General features: G+C 39.5%; 1 protein-coding gene across 1 annotated transcript in view; it reads right to left on the minus strand.

The window, feature by feature from the left end:
- LOC132835161 (phospholipase B1, membrane-associated-like) overlaps positions 1-17,827 on the minus strand; it is a 154,984-nt gene that overhangs the window by 51,384 nt on the left and 85,773 nt on the right. Inside the window, exons 3-6 of the mRNA XM_060854499.1 lie at positions 11,871-11,953; positions 11,695-11,770; positions 9,141-9,245; positions 7,414-7,509 (exon numbers count right to left, since the gene is read on the minus strand). Of these exons, the coding sequence (XP_060710482.1) occupies positions 7,414-7,509; positions 9,141-9,245; positions 11,695-11,770; positions 11,871-11,953 (360 nt within the window). The remainder of the gene's footprint in view (positions 1-7,413; positions 7,510-9,140; positions 9,246-11,694; positions 11,771-11,870; positions 11,954-17,827) is intronic.

A 17,827-nucleotide genomic window follows, 5' to 3' on the forward strand; every position in this document is an offset into this window, starting at 1 on the left:
CTTTACCTGGACCTGGCTTCAACCTCATCATAAATCCATCAGGGACACTCTGCTGAATCTTAGGCTGAATGTCAGAGGAAACCAGGCTCAGAGAGCTGCATTTCAGATTGTGCATGGGCATGATTATGGCATTGCCCACTGCCCCTTCCAGCTAGGCAGGAGTGGGTTCCCACTTGTGGCCATTCTTCCAATTAAGGGCATTTGCAATATATTTTGTAGGGGATCTAGAATCAAAACCTTGCAGGTCAAGCAGCCCATTTGGTTTCTGTCTCTCCCAGCTCAGCAGATATTTGAAAGGAGCTCAGTGGGTTGTGAAAGCTACAACCTCTGCACCAATAAGAATATCTCTGAAATTCTGGGAAATAGCCCACCTCAAAGGTTTGCAGTTCAAGTGTCACACTGGCATATTTCTCCATATTCCTCCCTTTTGGCTTGAGACTCCGACTGGCAAAAATGATAACCACGCCCTTCTGCCCTTGACCCTGGGATGACAGCCCTCGCTGGCCAAGGAAACTGGTATTAGTCTGAGAGGGAGCTGGAGATCTGGCTCTCCAAGGATATGCCAGGTTTGGTTTAAAGATCAGAGTCTCCCTCTCTGCCAATACCAGAGTCTGCAGTGACCCCAGAGCAGCTTCAGCCCCCTGTCCCCTTACAGACATTCTCAGTTTCAACTCCTCCGCTATCCTTCCATTTTGTCCTCATCAGCCACGATTCCATCTCTGTGCAGTAGAATCTTATTGACTGTGCTAGAAATGTAACAGGAGATTTGAGCACACTGACAGCCCAAAGATCAGGAAGCAGGGATTTTGTCTTCTAATGACATTTCAAATAGGAAGGGAAATTAGGGATAAATTATGTACTATTTACGTGAAGTAGATGGAGTAACCATACAGGTTGCATTGGGCTGAGCAATTCCTTTGACTGACTGCTCTCCCTTCCCCTCAACCCTCTGTCCTCCAAAGACACCTTTCCTCTCCCCCAACGAGAGACCATTCAGTAATTCCAGCTGCCGTTTCTTGCCATCGCCATCTGTTAATGACGTTATGGTGAAGTGCTCAGCGCCTTTGTTCAGTGTCCTCCCCCAGCATCGCCACTTACTGCTGGCAGCCTTGTTAGAACAGGGTAGTCACCTTGATTCAGCCTGTGCCTCTGCACACAACATCCATCAATAAAATGCAACGCTGGCTCAAAATGGCCCTTGGGTGGAACTTAATTTTACAATTTCCTGCTTGTCTCTGCAGACCAGGCTGTTGAACCAGTTCCCATTTCTAAACAAGTCATCGAACTCAGAGTCATTCTTGAGATCACTCCACAGAGACCGGTATTACATCAGTGGGTTACCCTTCTTTACATATGGAGAGTCCTTGACAGTGATCCAGGTCCCTCTGAGCCAGCTGTCAGAGTAAACACAACCTCTGACACTCCTGTTTATATTTATCAGCTAGGACTCCCTGATAGGACTGGGTTAACAGTCCCAACCAGCTGATCACATTAGAATCACTACAACTTTGCTTTTCTCTGCCAGATGCAGCCAGAATTGCTGAGATTCGCCAGCACTTTCCGAAATGTATCACAATGTCCCTAGGAAAGATTCAAAAGCGAGGCCTGCATCAGGGAATGGTCTTGATGAGGTTTCCCTTATTTATTTCATTCCTGGCAAGCCCTGTCTTCATTCCCAGCTCCATGGGACCAGAAAAAAATCCATCTGTAAACCATTCCAACTTGACTGTAAATAGTACATAAGAAACATTTTAAATATCATCAGATTTGGTGTCATTGTCAATTCTTTTGTTTCAGTTTTACTATAAGTCGCTTATGGCCATTTTGTAACAACTTGGCATGAAATTATTTCATAACCTTTCTCTTTGTGATAGGAGAGGCCCTGGCTTCAGGCCAATCACAGATAAGAGGCACAATCACAAAACTGGCTTCAAATCAAAATAAGAAAGGCATAATAAACCTGCCAATGTCTTTTTGTAATTCCCCCAGTCTGAACACCTCCTGAAGATTCCACATTCCATTGTTTCTGTTGTCTCCTCCTCTTCTCCACATTGTTGTTGACTCAGACTGATTGTCCAATGTCCAGCAATGCTCTCTTGAAACATACTCTGCATTGATCCTTCTCTTCCTCTAAGATACTCTTGGAAATTAATCTCTTCAGCCAAGCATTAATCTTCCTTCCAAATATCTTCCAAAACTCACCATCTACTTCTAACTTTTCTGATGTAGAGGTGGCCGGTATTGGACTTGGGTGAACAAAGTTAAAAATCACACAACACCAGATTACAGTCCAACAGGTTTGTTTGGAAGTACTAGCTTTCGAAGCTCTGCTACTTCAGGACAATCACCTGATAAAGGAACAGCGCTCCAAAAGTTAATGCTTCCAAACAAACCTATTGGACAATAACCTGATGTCATGTGATTTCTAACTTTTCTGTTGTTAGAAGAGTGGCAGATGCATAAGAACACCTTATACTGCTTGATTTGCCTTTTCAGATGCAAAATGATGTATTCATTTAAAAAAAGCACTACCAACATTATGTCAAGAGAGTATTGCACCAGATATAGCATCTGTGTGAGCAGTTATCAAGTGATATGTTACGATCCCAGCTAATGTTACAACTGGACAGGTTGGATCGCAAAATGAGACCTGGCTTCATAAATTCTTTTTTTAGTTAGTTAAATTGGTGTTTGTTCTCAGAAACAGTTGCATAAGGCTAGACGCTTCTTTTTTCATGTTTCAGCACAGAAGTTAATTTCAAAAATTAAAAGGAAATAAACACAAGCTGTTAAAATATAGAATGTAGTTTGAAAGAGCTGAAACCACACAGCAAAACATAGTCTCATCCTATTTCCCTTAACTATCTGTCTGTTCCAGGGACTCAAACTCAGAAAAGTTACCCCTTTCTAATGAAAATTTAAATTTGGCTGAATTGATTCTTCCTGGTTCTTCCCTGTGACCTGTAAAGACTTCTTATGAGAATACACAAAACTGAGGGCTTAGACTTTCTCAGCTTTTAATAAATTCTTGCATTCGAATAAAACATTCTTAGTCTATAAGTTTCACAAATTAAACTTTGCAACAGAGATAACTGTGCTTTTCCTGAATTGTTCTATACCCCTTTCTAAGTGACAAACTAAAGTTGCTCCTGACATTGGTTTGCCTCTTCTATGAAATGCCCTAAAACATTTAGCTTCTGACATCTGTAAGCTGAAATCAATCCTTGATTAACTAGAAGTAAAAACAACAAATGGCCTTCAAGGTTTTACTCCACCTGCCACGAACGAGCACAGAAAAAACAATATTCCATTAACACCTTGGAAGGGACGTTCCTGCTCCCTGATATATACTTGGTTAGGTCACTGTTCTGGAAAGACTGTCTAATTTTTTAAAAAGTTATTCAAAGTAACCACTGCTCATATGCCATAGCATTAAAATCTAAACTTTAAAAATATTATTATGAACGAATATATTTTGTTACAACTGCAAAATAAATACAAGCAATTAAAACAATCAGCAGGTCAATAATTTATGATAATCCTGTCCTTAGACTTTGAATTGCCTCGTCAATGGGCCTTCTGAACAAGGTTCTCAGAGGCTAGCCATGTCATGAGGGAATGTGAATTTGTTGGATTGTGTCCAATGCAATTTTGAAGCTCAAATGGTTGGGATAGAGTTTCTGAACCAGCAATCATGAAATGAACCAGCATCTAATTCCTTCAAAAGTCAGTTGAATGCTTTAATAAGATCACATATTGTAAGGAAAGGTACACTATATGTTTCCTGTTAATGGAGACTCCCACTTTGAAATGAACATCTAGCATGGGAAATATCTGAAGATTCCATTTCATTATTTAAAATTAGGATTAATTAAAACGCATTAGCAGTGATTTATTTGTTAACATTCTTATCTTGGAGTTAAAATTTAGGATTCACTCTAGAGCCCTATTCTAGAGATATACGTTTGCAATCTGTGCTGACACTTCATTGGAGTACTAAGGGAGTGCTTCACTATCAGAGTTGCCATGATTCATGTTGGACTGGAAGGCCTCTCGGAGGTTGGCTAACTCAGTTGGCTGGATGACCGGTTTGCAATGTAGAATGATGCCAACAGCATTGGTTCAATTCCTGTACCAACTGACGTGATTGTGAAGATCCCAACTTCTTAACCTCTCCCCTTGCCTGTGGTATGGTAGCCATCAGCTTAAACCACCAGCAGTCACGTCTCTCTTTTGATAGAGTGGGACCGCGCTGCCTTCACCCTTACCTTTTTATCTCTTGGCTGAATTTAACAGATCAAATAATATGAAAGAATTGTGAGAACTTGGTCAATATTTATTCTTTTAAACAACAGCACCAAACCAAAAAAAAAACAGAATAATCTGTTTATTGTTGAATTGCTGTTTTTGGAAGCAAGTTGCTGCTGTGACGACACTTCATAAAGCCCTTTGTTCCTTATAAAGCAATTTGGGACTTAATGTAATGTGTTTTCTTAACAAACATACATGCAAGTTAGTCATTCTTTCTTATCTAGTCTCTTGACTTGAGAAGATCAGCAACATATAATTTCGACAATGATATAGAGGATTCATCTTTTATTAGATTTGAACAGGTCCCATAATTCTGACTGAGCTTGATGTGAGTGATCTACTTAATCTCCCATTTAATACCCTGTGGAGCTTAATCAATAGCAATCTCCTTATCAGTTGTTTTTAACTTAGATAGGCTTGGCATGCCCCAGAGTTTTAACCTCTTATCCGAACAATTTTATTTTTTTCTTTTCTAAACACTTATTCAGACTGAACTACACAAAACTGGCATATACAAAAATCTACTGTTACTTAACAATTCAAAGTTTGTGCGAAGATTTGTAGCTCGGGTGCTTGTTGTAGTGGTTCTGTTCGCCGAGCTGGAAGTTTTAGTTGCAAACGTTTCGTCCCCTGGCTAGGAGACATCATCAGTGCTGTGGAGCCTCCTGCGAAGCGCTTCTTTGATGTTTCTTCCGGTATTTATAGTGGTATGTCCTTGCCACTTCCGGGTGTCAGTTTCAGCTGTCCGCTGTAGTGGTTGGTATATTGGGTCCAGGTCGATGTGTTTGTTGATGGAGTTTGTGGATGAATGCCATGCCTCTAGGAATTCCCTGGCTGTTCTCTGTCTGGCTTGCCCTATGATAGTAGTGTTTTCCCAGTCGAATTCATGTTGCTTGTTGTCTGAGTGTGTGGCTACTAGGGACAGCTGGTCGTGTCGTTTTGTGGCTAGTTGGTGTTCATGTATGCGGATTGTTAGCTGTCTTCCTGTTTGTCCTATATCGTGTTTTGTGCAGTCCCTGCATGGTATTTTATAAACTCCATTAGTTTTGCTCATGTTGGGTATTGGCTCCTTTGTTCTAGTAAGTTGTTGTCTGAGCGTGGCTGTTGGTTTGTGTGCCGTTATGAGTCCTAAGGGTCGCAGTAGTCTGGCTGTCAGTTCTGAAACGCTCCTGATGTATGGTAGTGTGGCTAGTCCTTTTGGTTGTGGCATGTCCTCGTTCCATGGTCTATCTCTTAGACATCTGTTGATATCTGTTGATAACACTACCATACATCAGGAGTGTTTCAGAACTGACAGCCAGACTGCTGCGACCCTTAGGACTCATAACGGCACACAAACCAACAGCCACACTCAGACAACAACTTACTAGAACAAAGGAGCCAATACCCAACATGAGCAAAACTAATGGAGTTTATAAAATACCATGCAGGGACTGCACAAAACACGATATAGGACAAACAGGAAGACAGCTAACAATCCGCATACATGAACACCAACTAGCCACAAAACGACACGACCAGCTATCCCTAGTAGCCACACACTCAGACAACAAGCAACATGAATTCGACTGGGAAAACACTACTATCATAGGGCAAGCCAGACAGAGAACAGCCAGGGAATTCCTAGAGGCATGGCATTCATCCACAAACTCCATCAACAAACACATCGACCTGGACCCAATATACCAACCACTACAGTGGACAGCTGAAACTGACACCCGGAAGCGGCAAGGACAGACCACTATAAATACCGGAAGAAACATCAAAGAAGCACTTCGCAGGAGGCTCCACAGCACTGATGATGTCTCCTAGCCAGGGGACGAAACGTTTGCAACTAAAACTTCCAGCTCGGCAAACAGAACCACTACAACTTAACAATTCTTCCTCTTATCTGGAGTATATCAGACTAGCTCTGGAAATAGCATTGCTAAAAAGGTCAGTGATCCCAAAATGTTTGGGAACTCAATTAACTTTCAACGTGCTAATGATATCTTGTTCACCATAAAAAGAGAAGGGTTTTCTACTCTCTGGATCACCCTCTGGTCCTTAGCTTTCAATGGTTCTTCAATGCAATTTTTCTTGTTTTACTTTCCATCACTTTTGTTCATGGTACTCTGGACTATTTTTTATACCTTTTCATAGTCAGCCTAATCTTTGTGATACTAATGATCACTATTCTCTAAATATTCCACTATTGACACTTGATCCATTTGTCAACTTTATTCTCAAATATCAAGTGCAGCAGTATCGCCTTTCTTGTTGTATTGGATGCATACTGCTGTCGAACCCTGCTCTGAACACATTCTGAGAAAACTTACTCTTCTCTGTCTTTCACACTATGATTATCCCAATCTTAATTCTGATAATTAAAGTTCCCTGTTATAACTACTTCATAATATTTTTACAGCTCTGTATTTTTTGATGAATTTATCTTACCCTCTTACTTCCCAGTTGTTGGTGGCCTGAGCAATGTTATTACATCATTTATGTTCCTTACCTCTAGCTAATTAGCTTTTGTCCTCAACACCTTACACCCACACTTGGTTCTGGCATACAGCATTGTAATGTTCTCTTTAAGCAATAATTGCATTTATCTTTTTTGTATGTAATATTAAGTCCTGCTCCTCCTTGAGCCGAGTCTCTGTTATTGGCATAAAATTATAATGGCAATCTGCACCTATAATTCACCAATACCACACTCTGTGCATTCATAGTCTTGCATAGCAACCCTTATTTAGACTTACGACTTTCTCTGTTACTCTGATCCCACTTATTAACTTACTTATTAACCCTGTTCTGGTTGCTAGCTGTCTCTCAATATTCTGCATATGTTAATATGCCTCTATAATATTATCGTCTGATCCTCGTGCTACTGCTCAGTTAGTTTTCTGTGCTGCACACTGTGAAATTCTATGCAATTTTAGATTACAAACCATATTCCATTCCAGAAACTGACTGTATCTGTGGCTGAAATGGGGTTAAGGTTCAATTTTCCAACTTTCTGCTGAAGTGTAAAACTGATATTGCTCCTTATTACGATTCAAACTGAAATCTGACAATGAAGCTGCACAACATGGGTAAATAAAGAAAAGTCAAACGCACCATGTTATTCCAAAGGCTGCTGTCTAAGAGAGCATGACCCTTGGCATTAAATTGGAAGCCATTCTGCGTGAAGCAGCTAAGATTGGGTTTGCCATCCTGCAAGGAAGAAGTAAATGTGATCAAAATAGTCCATTGCAAAATAAACAACCCGTACATGAGATCATAAATACAAAGATAAACATTTGGAATCCCTAAATTACATTCCAGTTTTTAATCACACCCAGGTAACCATTATTCTATACATAAACCATCCAAATCCCTCAATTACATTCCAGTCTTTAATCATACCCAGGTATACATTATTCTATATATAAACCATCTGAATCCCTCAATTACATTCCAGTCTGTAGTCACTCCCAGGTAGCCATTATTCCATGCATAAACCATCCCATGTCCTTTAATTAGCTTCCAGTCTGTAGTCTTCTCTGGACCTCCAATGCCTGTATATCTTTCCTTAAGTAAAGGTCTCAAAACTGTTCACACTATTTTAGCTGTGGTCTGACTAGTGGACGAGTGCCTTCTGTAGATTTAGTAAAACCTTCCTCCATTAATACTCTGGCTCCCTTGAAATAAAGGTCAACATTCCATTGCTTTCCTTATTAACCACTGAACTTGTATGCCAGTTTTGTTTGGGATTCATGCATAAAGATTCCCAACTTCCTTTGTTCTGCAGCCTTTCACCATTTCAATAATATTTAGCTCCTCTGTTCTTCCTGACAAACTGTATAATCTCACATTTTCCCACATTGTATTCTAGTTTCCAAGGCCTTGCCCACTCGCTTAACCTCTGCAGACTCTTTGTATCATCCTCACCACTTGCTTTATCATCTATTTTTGTGTTATCCAGAAACTTGGCTGCAGTATATTACTTTCTTCATTCCTATATTGTAAATAATTGTGGCCCCAGCGCTGATCTCTTTGGCACACTACTAGTTACAGGTTTGTCATCCTGAAAATGACCACGTTTATCCCACTGTCTTTCATTTCATGCTAATATAGCATCCAACAGCATGGACTCTTATTAAGTCTAATGTTTGGTAACTTATTGAACACCTTCTGAAAATCCAAATCTATTACATCCACTGCTTCCCCTTTATCTATCTCACTTGTTACCTGCTCAAAGGATTCAAGTCAATTTGTCAGGCATGATATCCCCTTCATGAAGCCATGCTGACTCTTATTGATCATATTTTGTATTTCTAACTGTTCTGCTGGTATATCCTTTATAATAGACTCGAAAATGGATCTGCTAATTCTGCTGCAGCCAGGGCTTGCGGTAAATGTCTGAAACCAATGTGTGGTGGAGGAACCCTCCGATGGAAGCACTTAGTTTGCTTAGAATGAGGCCAATTGCCTTTTATGTCATAATAGCCTCCAGTGCTTTTTATGTAAAAATACATTTTCAAAAGTCGCTGCACTGTGAAACTTTCAGAACAAAAGACAGTAGTCTTGTAGATTTGGTTGGGGGGTGATGGAAGGTATGGTGTGGGAGTTCTGGCAGTGATTACCATTATCAGCTGCTACTTACACAGTGGTGGGTTTGGAGGCATGGGGAGACAGGACACTGCCCTAACACATTGAAATCAGGCTCGCAGCTTATCACTTTGGCTGGCAGCCCAGTGACAAACAGAAGACTTATGATGAGATGCCAGCATGAAATTCAGAAGGAAATCTGCATCCTCAGCTGGCTTGCTACCCCCTGTAAGTATGGATTTTGAGAAACTTACTGCAGTAAGAGGTATCTCCATGTTTTTGAGAACGGGCTGCAGAACCACTGTGAAGTCATTGCGTTTGTCATAGATCCCAGAGTAGATCAGTTCCTGAAGGGTGTTCTGGAAATATAGAGACAGGAGCAGCTTAGTTACAAATCCTCCTGTGATTATTCAGTCCCTCCCTGTTCTGTTGCTGTCATCGTATCATCTGAGGGAGTGTTTGCATAGGCATGTTGGATATCATTATGATTTTATTTCACATATACACAAATACAGACATGTGTGCGCACAAATATACAAATGCACATGCAAGCATTTATGTATACATCTGTACACACTTGCAAAAAGCACACAGGCCTGTGCAGTAATATGTTCCAGTACAAGATAGCAATTCAGTCTGAGCAGCCTGGATGGATTGCTCACAGGTAGCGGATGGTACTGAGTGGTAACCCAGGTCTGAGCGGAACATGTGATATTATTACACAGGCTTCAATAAGTGCCCGAGTACAGGTTCAGTTCGAGTTAAACAGCAGCGTGTGTTGTGTAAAATTGGTTTTCTGTGATTACGCAGTAATGAAGGTATGAAAGCAGAGCTAGCTAACATGAACAGGCTGGTTAAAGGATAGGTCAATAGAGATGCAGTAGCAGAGCTTTAAGAGGGTATTTCAGAATACACAGCACAGGTACATTTCCAACAAAAAAAGAAAATTTGAAGGGAATCCATGGTTAATGAAGTAAAGGTTGTGTCATGTTTAAAGAAAAAGTAGATATTATACAAAGAATGACTAAAAATGCAACAAGGAGGTGAAAAGAATAGAGTATGTTGCACAGAAATAGAAAAACAGATTCTGTTAAAAAATTTTAAAAAACAGGGTTAATAAAGTGAGTATTAGTCTGGCAGAAAATGAATCGGGGAATTAGTAATGAAAAATGAGGAGATGACAGATAAATTTCACAGATATTTGGAATCAGTCTCCACCAGAGAGGATATGAAAGCCAGTAAGTTTGGTATATTTGAATTTTCGGAAAACTTTTGATAAAGGGCTACATAAAGGGGTAAGTGTGCAAGATTAAAGCAAATGGGATTGGGGTCGTACGCTGACATGAATTGAGAACTGGCTTGTGGCTAGGAAACAGAATAGAAATAAATACGTATTTTCCAGAGTCATGACTGGGACTTTCTTTTTATTCATTCATGGGATATAGGTGTCCCTGTGCATCCCTTATTAGGAGTCAAGCTCATTGCTGTGGGCCTGGAGTTAGGTGTAGGCCAGACCAGATAAAGATGGTAGATTTCTTTCTTTAAAGGACATTAGTGAACTAATTGTGTTTTCTTTAAGACAATCAACAGTGGTCACATGGTTACAATAAGGCTACATTTTTTTAAGCACTTCCGTGCTTATTCATTACATTAGAATGTCATCATCCACCATCGTAGGATTCAAAATCACTTCCCCAGAACTTCAATCTGGGTTTCTGGAATAAATGATTTTACCAGTACACCGCAGGTCAGTGCTGGGGCTTCAACTCTTTACAATTTACGTAAATGACTACCACGAAGGATCCAAAGTTATGATAACTCAATGTGTTGATAACACAAAAATAAGTTGGCAAATAAACAGTGAAGGGAATATAATAGGAGGTTATAAAGGAACATTGGTAAATGAAGTGAATGGGTAAGGATATGGCAAATGGAATATTATGAGGGAAAACATGAAATTGTCCTTTTTGGCCGGAAGGAATTTAAAAAACACATGCTCTCAATGGTAAGAAATTGCAGAGCTCTGCTTTACAAAGGGAACTGAGCATTCAAACTGCATAAATTACAAAAGGTTGATATGCTAGCAGAGCAAATATTTAAGAAAATTAATGGAATGGTATGGTTTATTCCGAGATTAATTGCATATTGTATCATGGTAGGGAGGTTACCTTTTAGTTATAGAGGGCCCTGGTGAGATCACATCTGGAGTACTGAGCACAATATTGGTCATCTTACTTCAGGAAGGATATAAAGCATTGGAAGCAGCTGGTTTACTTGGGTAATACCTGGGATAGGCAAATGGTTTTATGAGAAATGGTCAAAGGATAGGCTTGTATCTGCTGGAGTTTAGAAGTGTAAGAGGAACTTGATTAAAATACATAAGATCCTGAGGGGTCTTGACAGGGAGCACGTGGAAAAGATATTTGCTCTTGTGAAAGAATCTAGAATGAGGGGGGTCACTGTTTCAGTGAGCCGCACATTTAAGACAGAGATGAGGAACATTTTTTCTCACAGATGTTCGTGAGTCCTTGAAACTCTTTTTCTCAAGAGGCAGGATAAACAGAGTCTTGGATATTTTTCAAGGCAGATGGTAAATTCTTGCTAAAGCAAGAACACGGAAGTAGTTGAGAAGTGATCAGTTTTGACCTTGTTAAATGGAGGAGTTGACTCAAGAGGCCAAGTGGCCTACTCCTGCTCCCAATTCACAAGCTCATATATACAGTACAATAAATGCAAATTATCGTATGTTCCATTGAAAAAGTGATGTTATTTGAAAATAAAATGTATATGTGGAAAACAATTACCGACCTGGTAGTCCCAGTTAACAATCTGTGCAGATAAATCAACAGTTTCATGGGGTTTAGCCAAACACTCACACCAGCCCCTGAAGAAAAACAATTACAAGCGAGGCATTACTAATGTATCTTTCGTAAAAAAATACGATAACCAGGATAGAACACTAAACTGAATCTGAACACTGTTACCTTGGTCCAGTGGCCTTGTTAGCGAGTTGGTGCAGGAGGTTAATATCTGGCATCTCCATAAGATTCACATAGGCTCGCGGGATCTGGAGGAAGACAAATTCTTTAATAGATCAAGTAGCTTACTGGTGTTTTTATCACAGGTAAAAGGTACAGTTCTTTTTTCCTTTCTTTATACTTCTATAGGATGTGGATGTTATTGGCAAGCAGATTTATATTTTGCAAAAAACAAGGACAGTTATCATGGCCATCTCTGAGACTAGTTTTATAATTACAGATTCTATTAATTGAATTTGAATTTTACCAATGGAATTTGAGCCTATGTCCTCTGGGAAATGATCTCAGCCTCCGGATTGTTAATGATGTTACTACTATATCACCCTTTTCCCTGTCATGCTCCAGTTGGCATTTAGTCTGCTAAAGGGAGGGAGTGTTAGAGGAATCTAAAGTCAACTCATCAATAAATCTGGAATTCAAAGCCAGTCTCAATAATGGTGACCATTGTTGTAAGAGCTCATCTGCTTCACTAATGCTCTTTAGTGAAGGAAATCTGCCTTCCTTATCTGGTCTGGCCTCCACATGTTTCCAGATTCACAGCAATATGGCTGATTCTCAACTGCCCTCTGAAATGGCTGAAGTCAACTCAAAAAAAATGAGGACTGCAGATGGAGATCAGAGTCACGAGTGTGGTCCTGGTAAAGAATAGCAGGTGGCTGAAGAGCTTCGGGCAGAGGAGATGACCTAGGGGGGCTTATGTCCAAAACATAGATTCTCCTGATCCTTGGATGCTGCCTGACCTGCTGCACTTTTCCAGCACCACACTCTCGACTCTGAAATGGCTGAGTAAGTCACTCAGATCAAGAGTAATTAGGGATAAGCTACAAATGCAACCTCAGTGATCTGAAGTGAAGGATAAAGAGAAAATAAAATTGAACCTCTGGTCTCCCTTTCGTCTCTGAGCCAGGACTAGTTTCCACTCTGTCTGTATACAGTGAAGAGATATTATGAAAGTGAAACAATTTCGTTGAATTGTCGGAACATTAGAAAGTGTAACTGGGATTGGCAATCAATGATGGTCGAGCTAGTGACACACATATCCCATGAATGAATTAAAAAACAGGAAGTTTCTAACTGGATTAATCATTAAAAAGGGAAAGATCAGAACACAAGACTAATGCTGAAAGGTTGAACTTGTACAACTTCTTGATGGAAGTATTGATACGTTAATTTAAAATTCATTTCTCACAGAATTGTTACAAAGCAATGCTTTTTGGCCAATGGTTTCTGCCCCAATTCTCTGAATGTATAATTCACCTCCAGCCATTCCCTGCTTTCTCCCTTTAACCCTTGCACAATCTTCCTTTTCAGATAACAGCTTAATTGCCTTTTAAAACACTTGATTGAATCTGCCTCCAACACACTATCAGGCTGTTCTTTCAAGATCCTAATCACGCACTTTGTGAAAAACGTTTTCCTCATTTTCCTATTGCTCGTAAATTAGTTTAACTCTGTCCCCTTTCAGTCTCAATTCTTTTACTAGCGGAATAATTTTCTCCCCACCCATTCTGTCCAGCTCCATGATAATTTTGAACATTTATTAAATCTCCTCTCAGCCTTCTCTTTTCCCAGCATTATAGACCAAACTTCTTCAAGCCAAATTTTACTCCCCAATCTCTATATTCCATGTTGTCATTTTAGTCATTGGAACTGTATTCCTGAGAAAGTTATTAATTTTTGATAAGATGACTGTCTCCCAAATCGTCAGTGCTGTTTTCTAAGAGGGAAAACCATCCCTTGCTTACCTCTCGATGCAATATATCCAGAGCTTCTTTAATTCTAAGCACAACCCTTTCTGCTGAGTAAAATTCCTAAAGCAGGAAATAAGGAAGCAGAAGCAAGTTAAATTTAATTTATATAATGTGTCTTCCAGACTAAGACATACTTGTTCTGTGCTAATTTGTGTCATTTAATTCCAATTTATTGAAAACATCAAATCCTGTTAATATCCCTACACATCTGGTCTTCCCACATTAAGCAGCCATTAATATCCAAGCGGTTAGTTGGCCAAGGTAAGTCTAACCCTTCAATATTGTGTGTACTCCCTGTGGTAAACATGCCCAGTGATCAGACAAACAAGCTAACAATTCTACTCCTCCCAGAAACGTTCGGGACCCAACAGTCGAGAGAGGGTGGAATCGATGGAAATCTATATTGCTAAGAAAAATAACATGGATGAAAATAATGGGAATAAAAGTTGACAAACCATACAGGCCTGATGATCCACATCCCAGTTTACTAAAGGGAGTAGCCTTAAAAATATTGAATACATTAGCTGTGTGCCATCTAACAAAATGTTCTAAACTCTGGATTAGATCCTATAGATTGCAGGTTGAAAAATGTAAGTCCACTATTAAAAGATGGGGGAGGGAGAGAAAAAAACAGAATTAAAGTCTAGTGTTCCTAACGTCCATAGTGGGGAAAATGCAAGAATCTATTATTAAAAATTGGATAACAGAGCACTTGGGAAGCATTAATGGGATTGGACAAAATCAGGATAGGTTATACTTAACAAATCTACTGGATATTCTTGAGAATCTAACCAGTAAAATAGATAAGGGAGAACCAGTGGATGTGATGTATTGAATTTTGAGACGACATAAAGGTTTGGTGGGCAAAATTAAGACACATGGAATGGGGTTAATATATTGCCATGAATACAGAATTAACTGATAGACAGGAAATAGGGAGTAGGAATAAGTTTTCTCAAATGGCAGGCAGTGGCTAGTACTATTAGTTCTTGGGTCCAACTATTCACAATATACAAAAATAACCTGAATGAAGCAACCAAATGCAATATTTCCAAGTTTTCTGATAACACAAAACTGGGCAGCATTGTGAATTGGATGGGGGCTGCAGAGAGGCTTCAAGATGATTTGGACAAATTGAGTGAGTGGGCAAATACATGGCAGATACAGTACACTGTGGCTAAATGTGAAGTTACAGATATGGCATGAAAAACCAAAAGGAAGAATATTATTTAAATGGTGATATATTGGAAAATGTGAATGCACAAAGGCGTGTGGCTGCCCTTGCACATCAGTGAATAGAAAGTGACAGACAGGTGCAACAAACAATTAGGAAGGCAAATGGTACATTGGCCAGCATTGCAAGAAGACTTGAGTTCAGAAATAGTCTTAGTGCAGTTCTGCAAGACCTTAGTGAGACCACACCTGGAGTTTTGTGTGCAGTTTTGGTCTCCCTACTTATGGAAGAATATACTTTCCATAAAGGGAGGACAGCGAAGATTCACTAGGATTATACTGGGGATAGTAGGACTGTCCTACAAGGAGACTGGACCTGTACTCACCAGAGTAGAAGGACAAGAGAGGATCTGATTGTAATTTATTAAATTCTAACAGAGCTGGACAGACTAAATGTAAGGAGAATGTTTTCTCAGGTTAGCAGGTTGAAAAAATGTTATTGGACTTAAACGTTAACTCAATTTCTCTCTCCACAGATGCTGCGATTCTTCAACATTCTCTGTTTTTATTTCACTCTTATGGCTGCTACAGTATTTTGCTTTTGTATGCCCAGTAATTATACTGTTCCACCTTAAATCAAGAATTATTACATGAGTATAATAGGAATTGATTGTTGAGGATAGAGCAAAGTCTAGAATTGTTCACTTTCTAACATCCTGATGGTTCACAACTCAATGTTAATGGAGATATTGACTAATCAGAGGACTCATAGCAAATAAATTTACATTTGAATCAATCAAGCTTCATGCTCCCAATATCTTCTTAAGAAAATTGTTTCATACATGAGCCACTTTCTTATTGTTGCTTCAGCAGATCAATTTGATTTACCCCCTTACACGTACACATATTTTCTTGCCCTACTGTTCAGCATAACATAACACATTTGTCACGGCTTACATTTTGTGCAGGAGCACTCAAAAATTATATTATTACCCAATTTTTGATTTTCTACTGAGAAAACAAAAAGAGAATTCACCAGCAATCTGCCGGACTAGCAAGAATCCATCTGAGTCAACTAAGTTAGAAAATTATTAGCTCACCCAACACACTTTGAACATTCCATCCTACACTTGCTTTTTCAAGATTTCAGAGTTAATCTCTAATAAAGTACTGATGAATTTCTGAACTTCATCCTCAAATGCTTGTAACCTAACCACAATTCAAACAAAATAAAATGTGGGATAATAGATTGAGCCTTGGGCTGGTCTTTATCCTAATCCTATCTACCTCTCTAGGTTTATTATCCCTCTCCCCCCGACTACAAAATGTCTATCAATCTCATTTAAGTTATTAACTGAGCAATATCTTCTATCTATTGTATTCTACTCTTCTATCACCCTTAGTGCGAATGTGTTTCCTGTCATATGCCCTTTATCAAGACATCCCATGAGCATCCCATTATCTATCTCTCTGACCATCTTTGTTCAAAACCTCAAGTAAATCACCCCCTAGTGTTCTATTCTGTAGGGAATACAAGTTGATTTCTCCTCAAAATCCAAACCTGGGAGCTCTGGTAACATTCCAGCAAGTCCATTCCTTCCAAAGCCTTCCTGTAGTATGATGTTCTGAACTGTACACTGTGCTCCAGGTGTGGTCTAACCAGAGCTTTATTTAACTGTGCATCATGTTCACTGTTAGATACATATTTCAGATTTAATTTGATTTGATTTGATTTGATTTATTACAGTCACGTGTACCAAGGTGCAGTGAAAAATGGTCTCTTAGGTGCTTTACAGACAGATGGTATTGTGCAAGTGCATCAGGGTGACAGAACACAGGACAGGATACAACGTTACAGCTGCCAAGAAGGTGTAGGGAGAGATCAACATTAACATTAAAGACGTCCATTCAAAAGTCTGATAACAGTGGTGAAGAAGCTGTTCTTGAATCTGTTTGTACATGAAGACAAATGTTTATCTCTTCTCCCTAATGGAACAGTGTGGAAGAGAGTAAAACTAGAGTGGGATGGGTCTTTGATTATATCAATTGCTTTCCCGAGATGGTAGGATGTTTAGATGAAGATGGATGGAAGACTGTTTTGTGTGAGAGACTGGGCTGTGTTCATGACTCTCAGTAGTTTTCTTTTGATCTTGGGAAGAGCACATATTCCCTTACTGTTGGATTATTAGCCAAGTCTGCCTCCTTGATTATTACAGAGTCTAATTTGGCCTCTTCTTTTGTTGTGCCTGAAACACATTGCTCTGATAAAAAAAACTACCTTGCAATCATAAAAACAAATTATTACTTAATGAGAATTACTTTTTTATTTTGCACAGTACCTCATCTGTACAATAGGCACACATGTCAGCAATGCCAAGGAAAATTGTGATCAGCTTCCAATCCTTCTGGAAATTAATGAGCTGAAGTAAAACAAAGCAATGATTAATGTGAATTATTTTGAACTTGCCATAAGCATAGATTTTGCTTTTGTAGAGTCTAATCTGCATCTAGAATCGAACTGTATGCACAAATTTACAAAGCACAATCCCGTTGATTATCACAGAGAGAATCAGAAATGTTCTTAGCTAGGTAATCTGCCCATATAATAGAGGAGTTTTTTTTTAAATTTAAGATTTGCTTGCTGAGGTTCAGCCCACCTTTGGTAGCTGTGCTATCAAAGTTGCAAAGATCTGGAATTCTTTTTATCAACCTCTCTGTCTTTAGAACATAGAACATAGAAGGATACAGCGCAGTACAGGCCCTTCGGCCCTCGATGTTGCGCCGACCGAATCCTACCTAACCTATACTAGCCCAATAACTTCCAAATGCCTATCCAATGCCCGCTTAAATGACCATAAAGAAGGAGAGTTCACCACTGATACGGGCAGGGCATTCCATGAACTCACAACCCGCTGTGTGAAGAATCTACCCCTAACATCTGTCCTATACCTACCACCCCTTAATTTAAAGCTATGTCCC

The sequence above is a fragment of the Hemiscyllium ocellatum genome, chromosome 3, assembly GCF_020745735.1.
Source record: "Hemiscyllium ocellatum isolate sHemOce1 chromosome 3, sHemOce1.pat.X.cur, whole genome shotgun sequence".
Classification (NCBI taxonomy): domain Eukaryota; kingdom Metazoa; phylum Chordata; class Chondrichthyes; order Orectolobiformes; family Hemiscylliidae; genus Hemiscyllium; species Hemiscyllium ocellatum.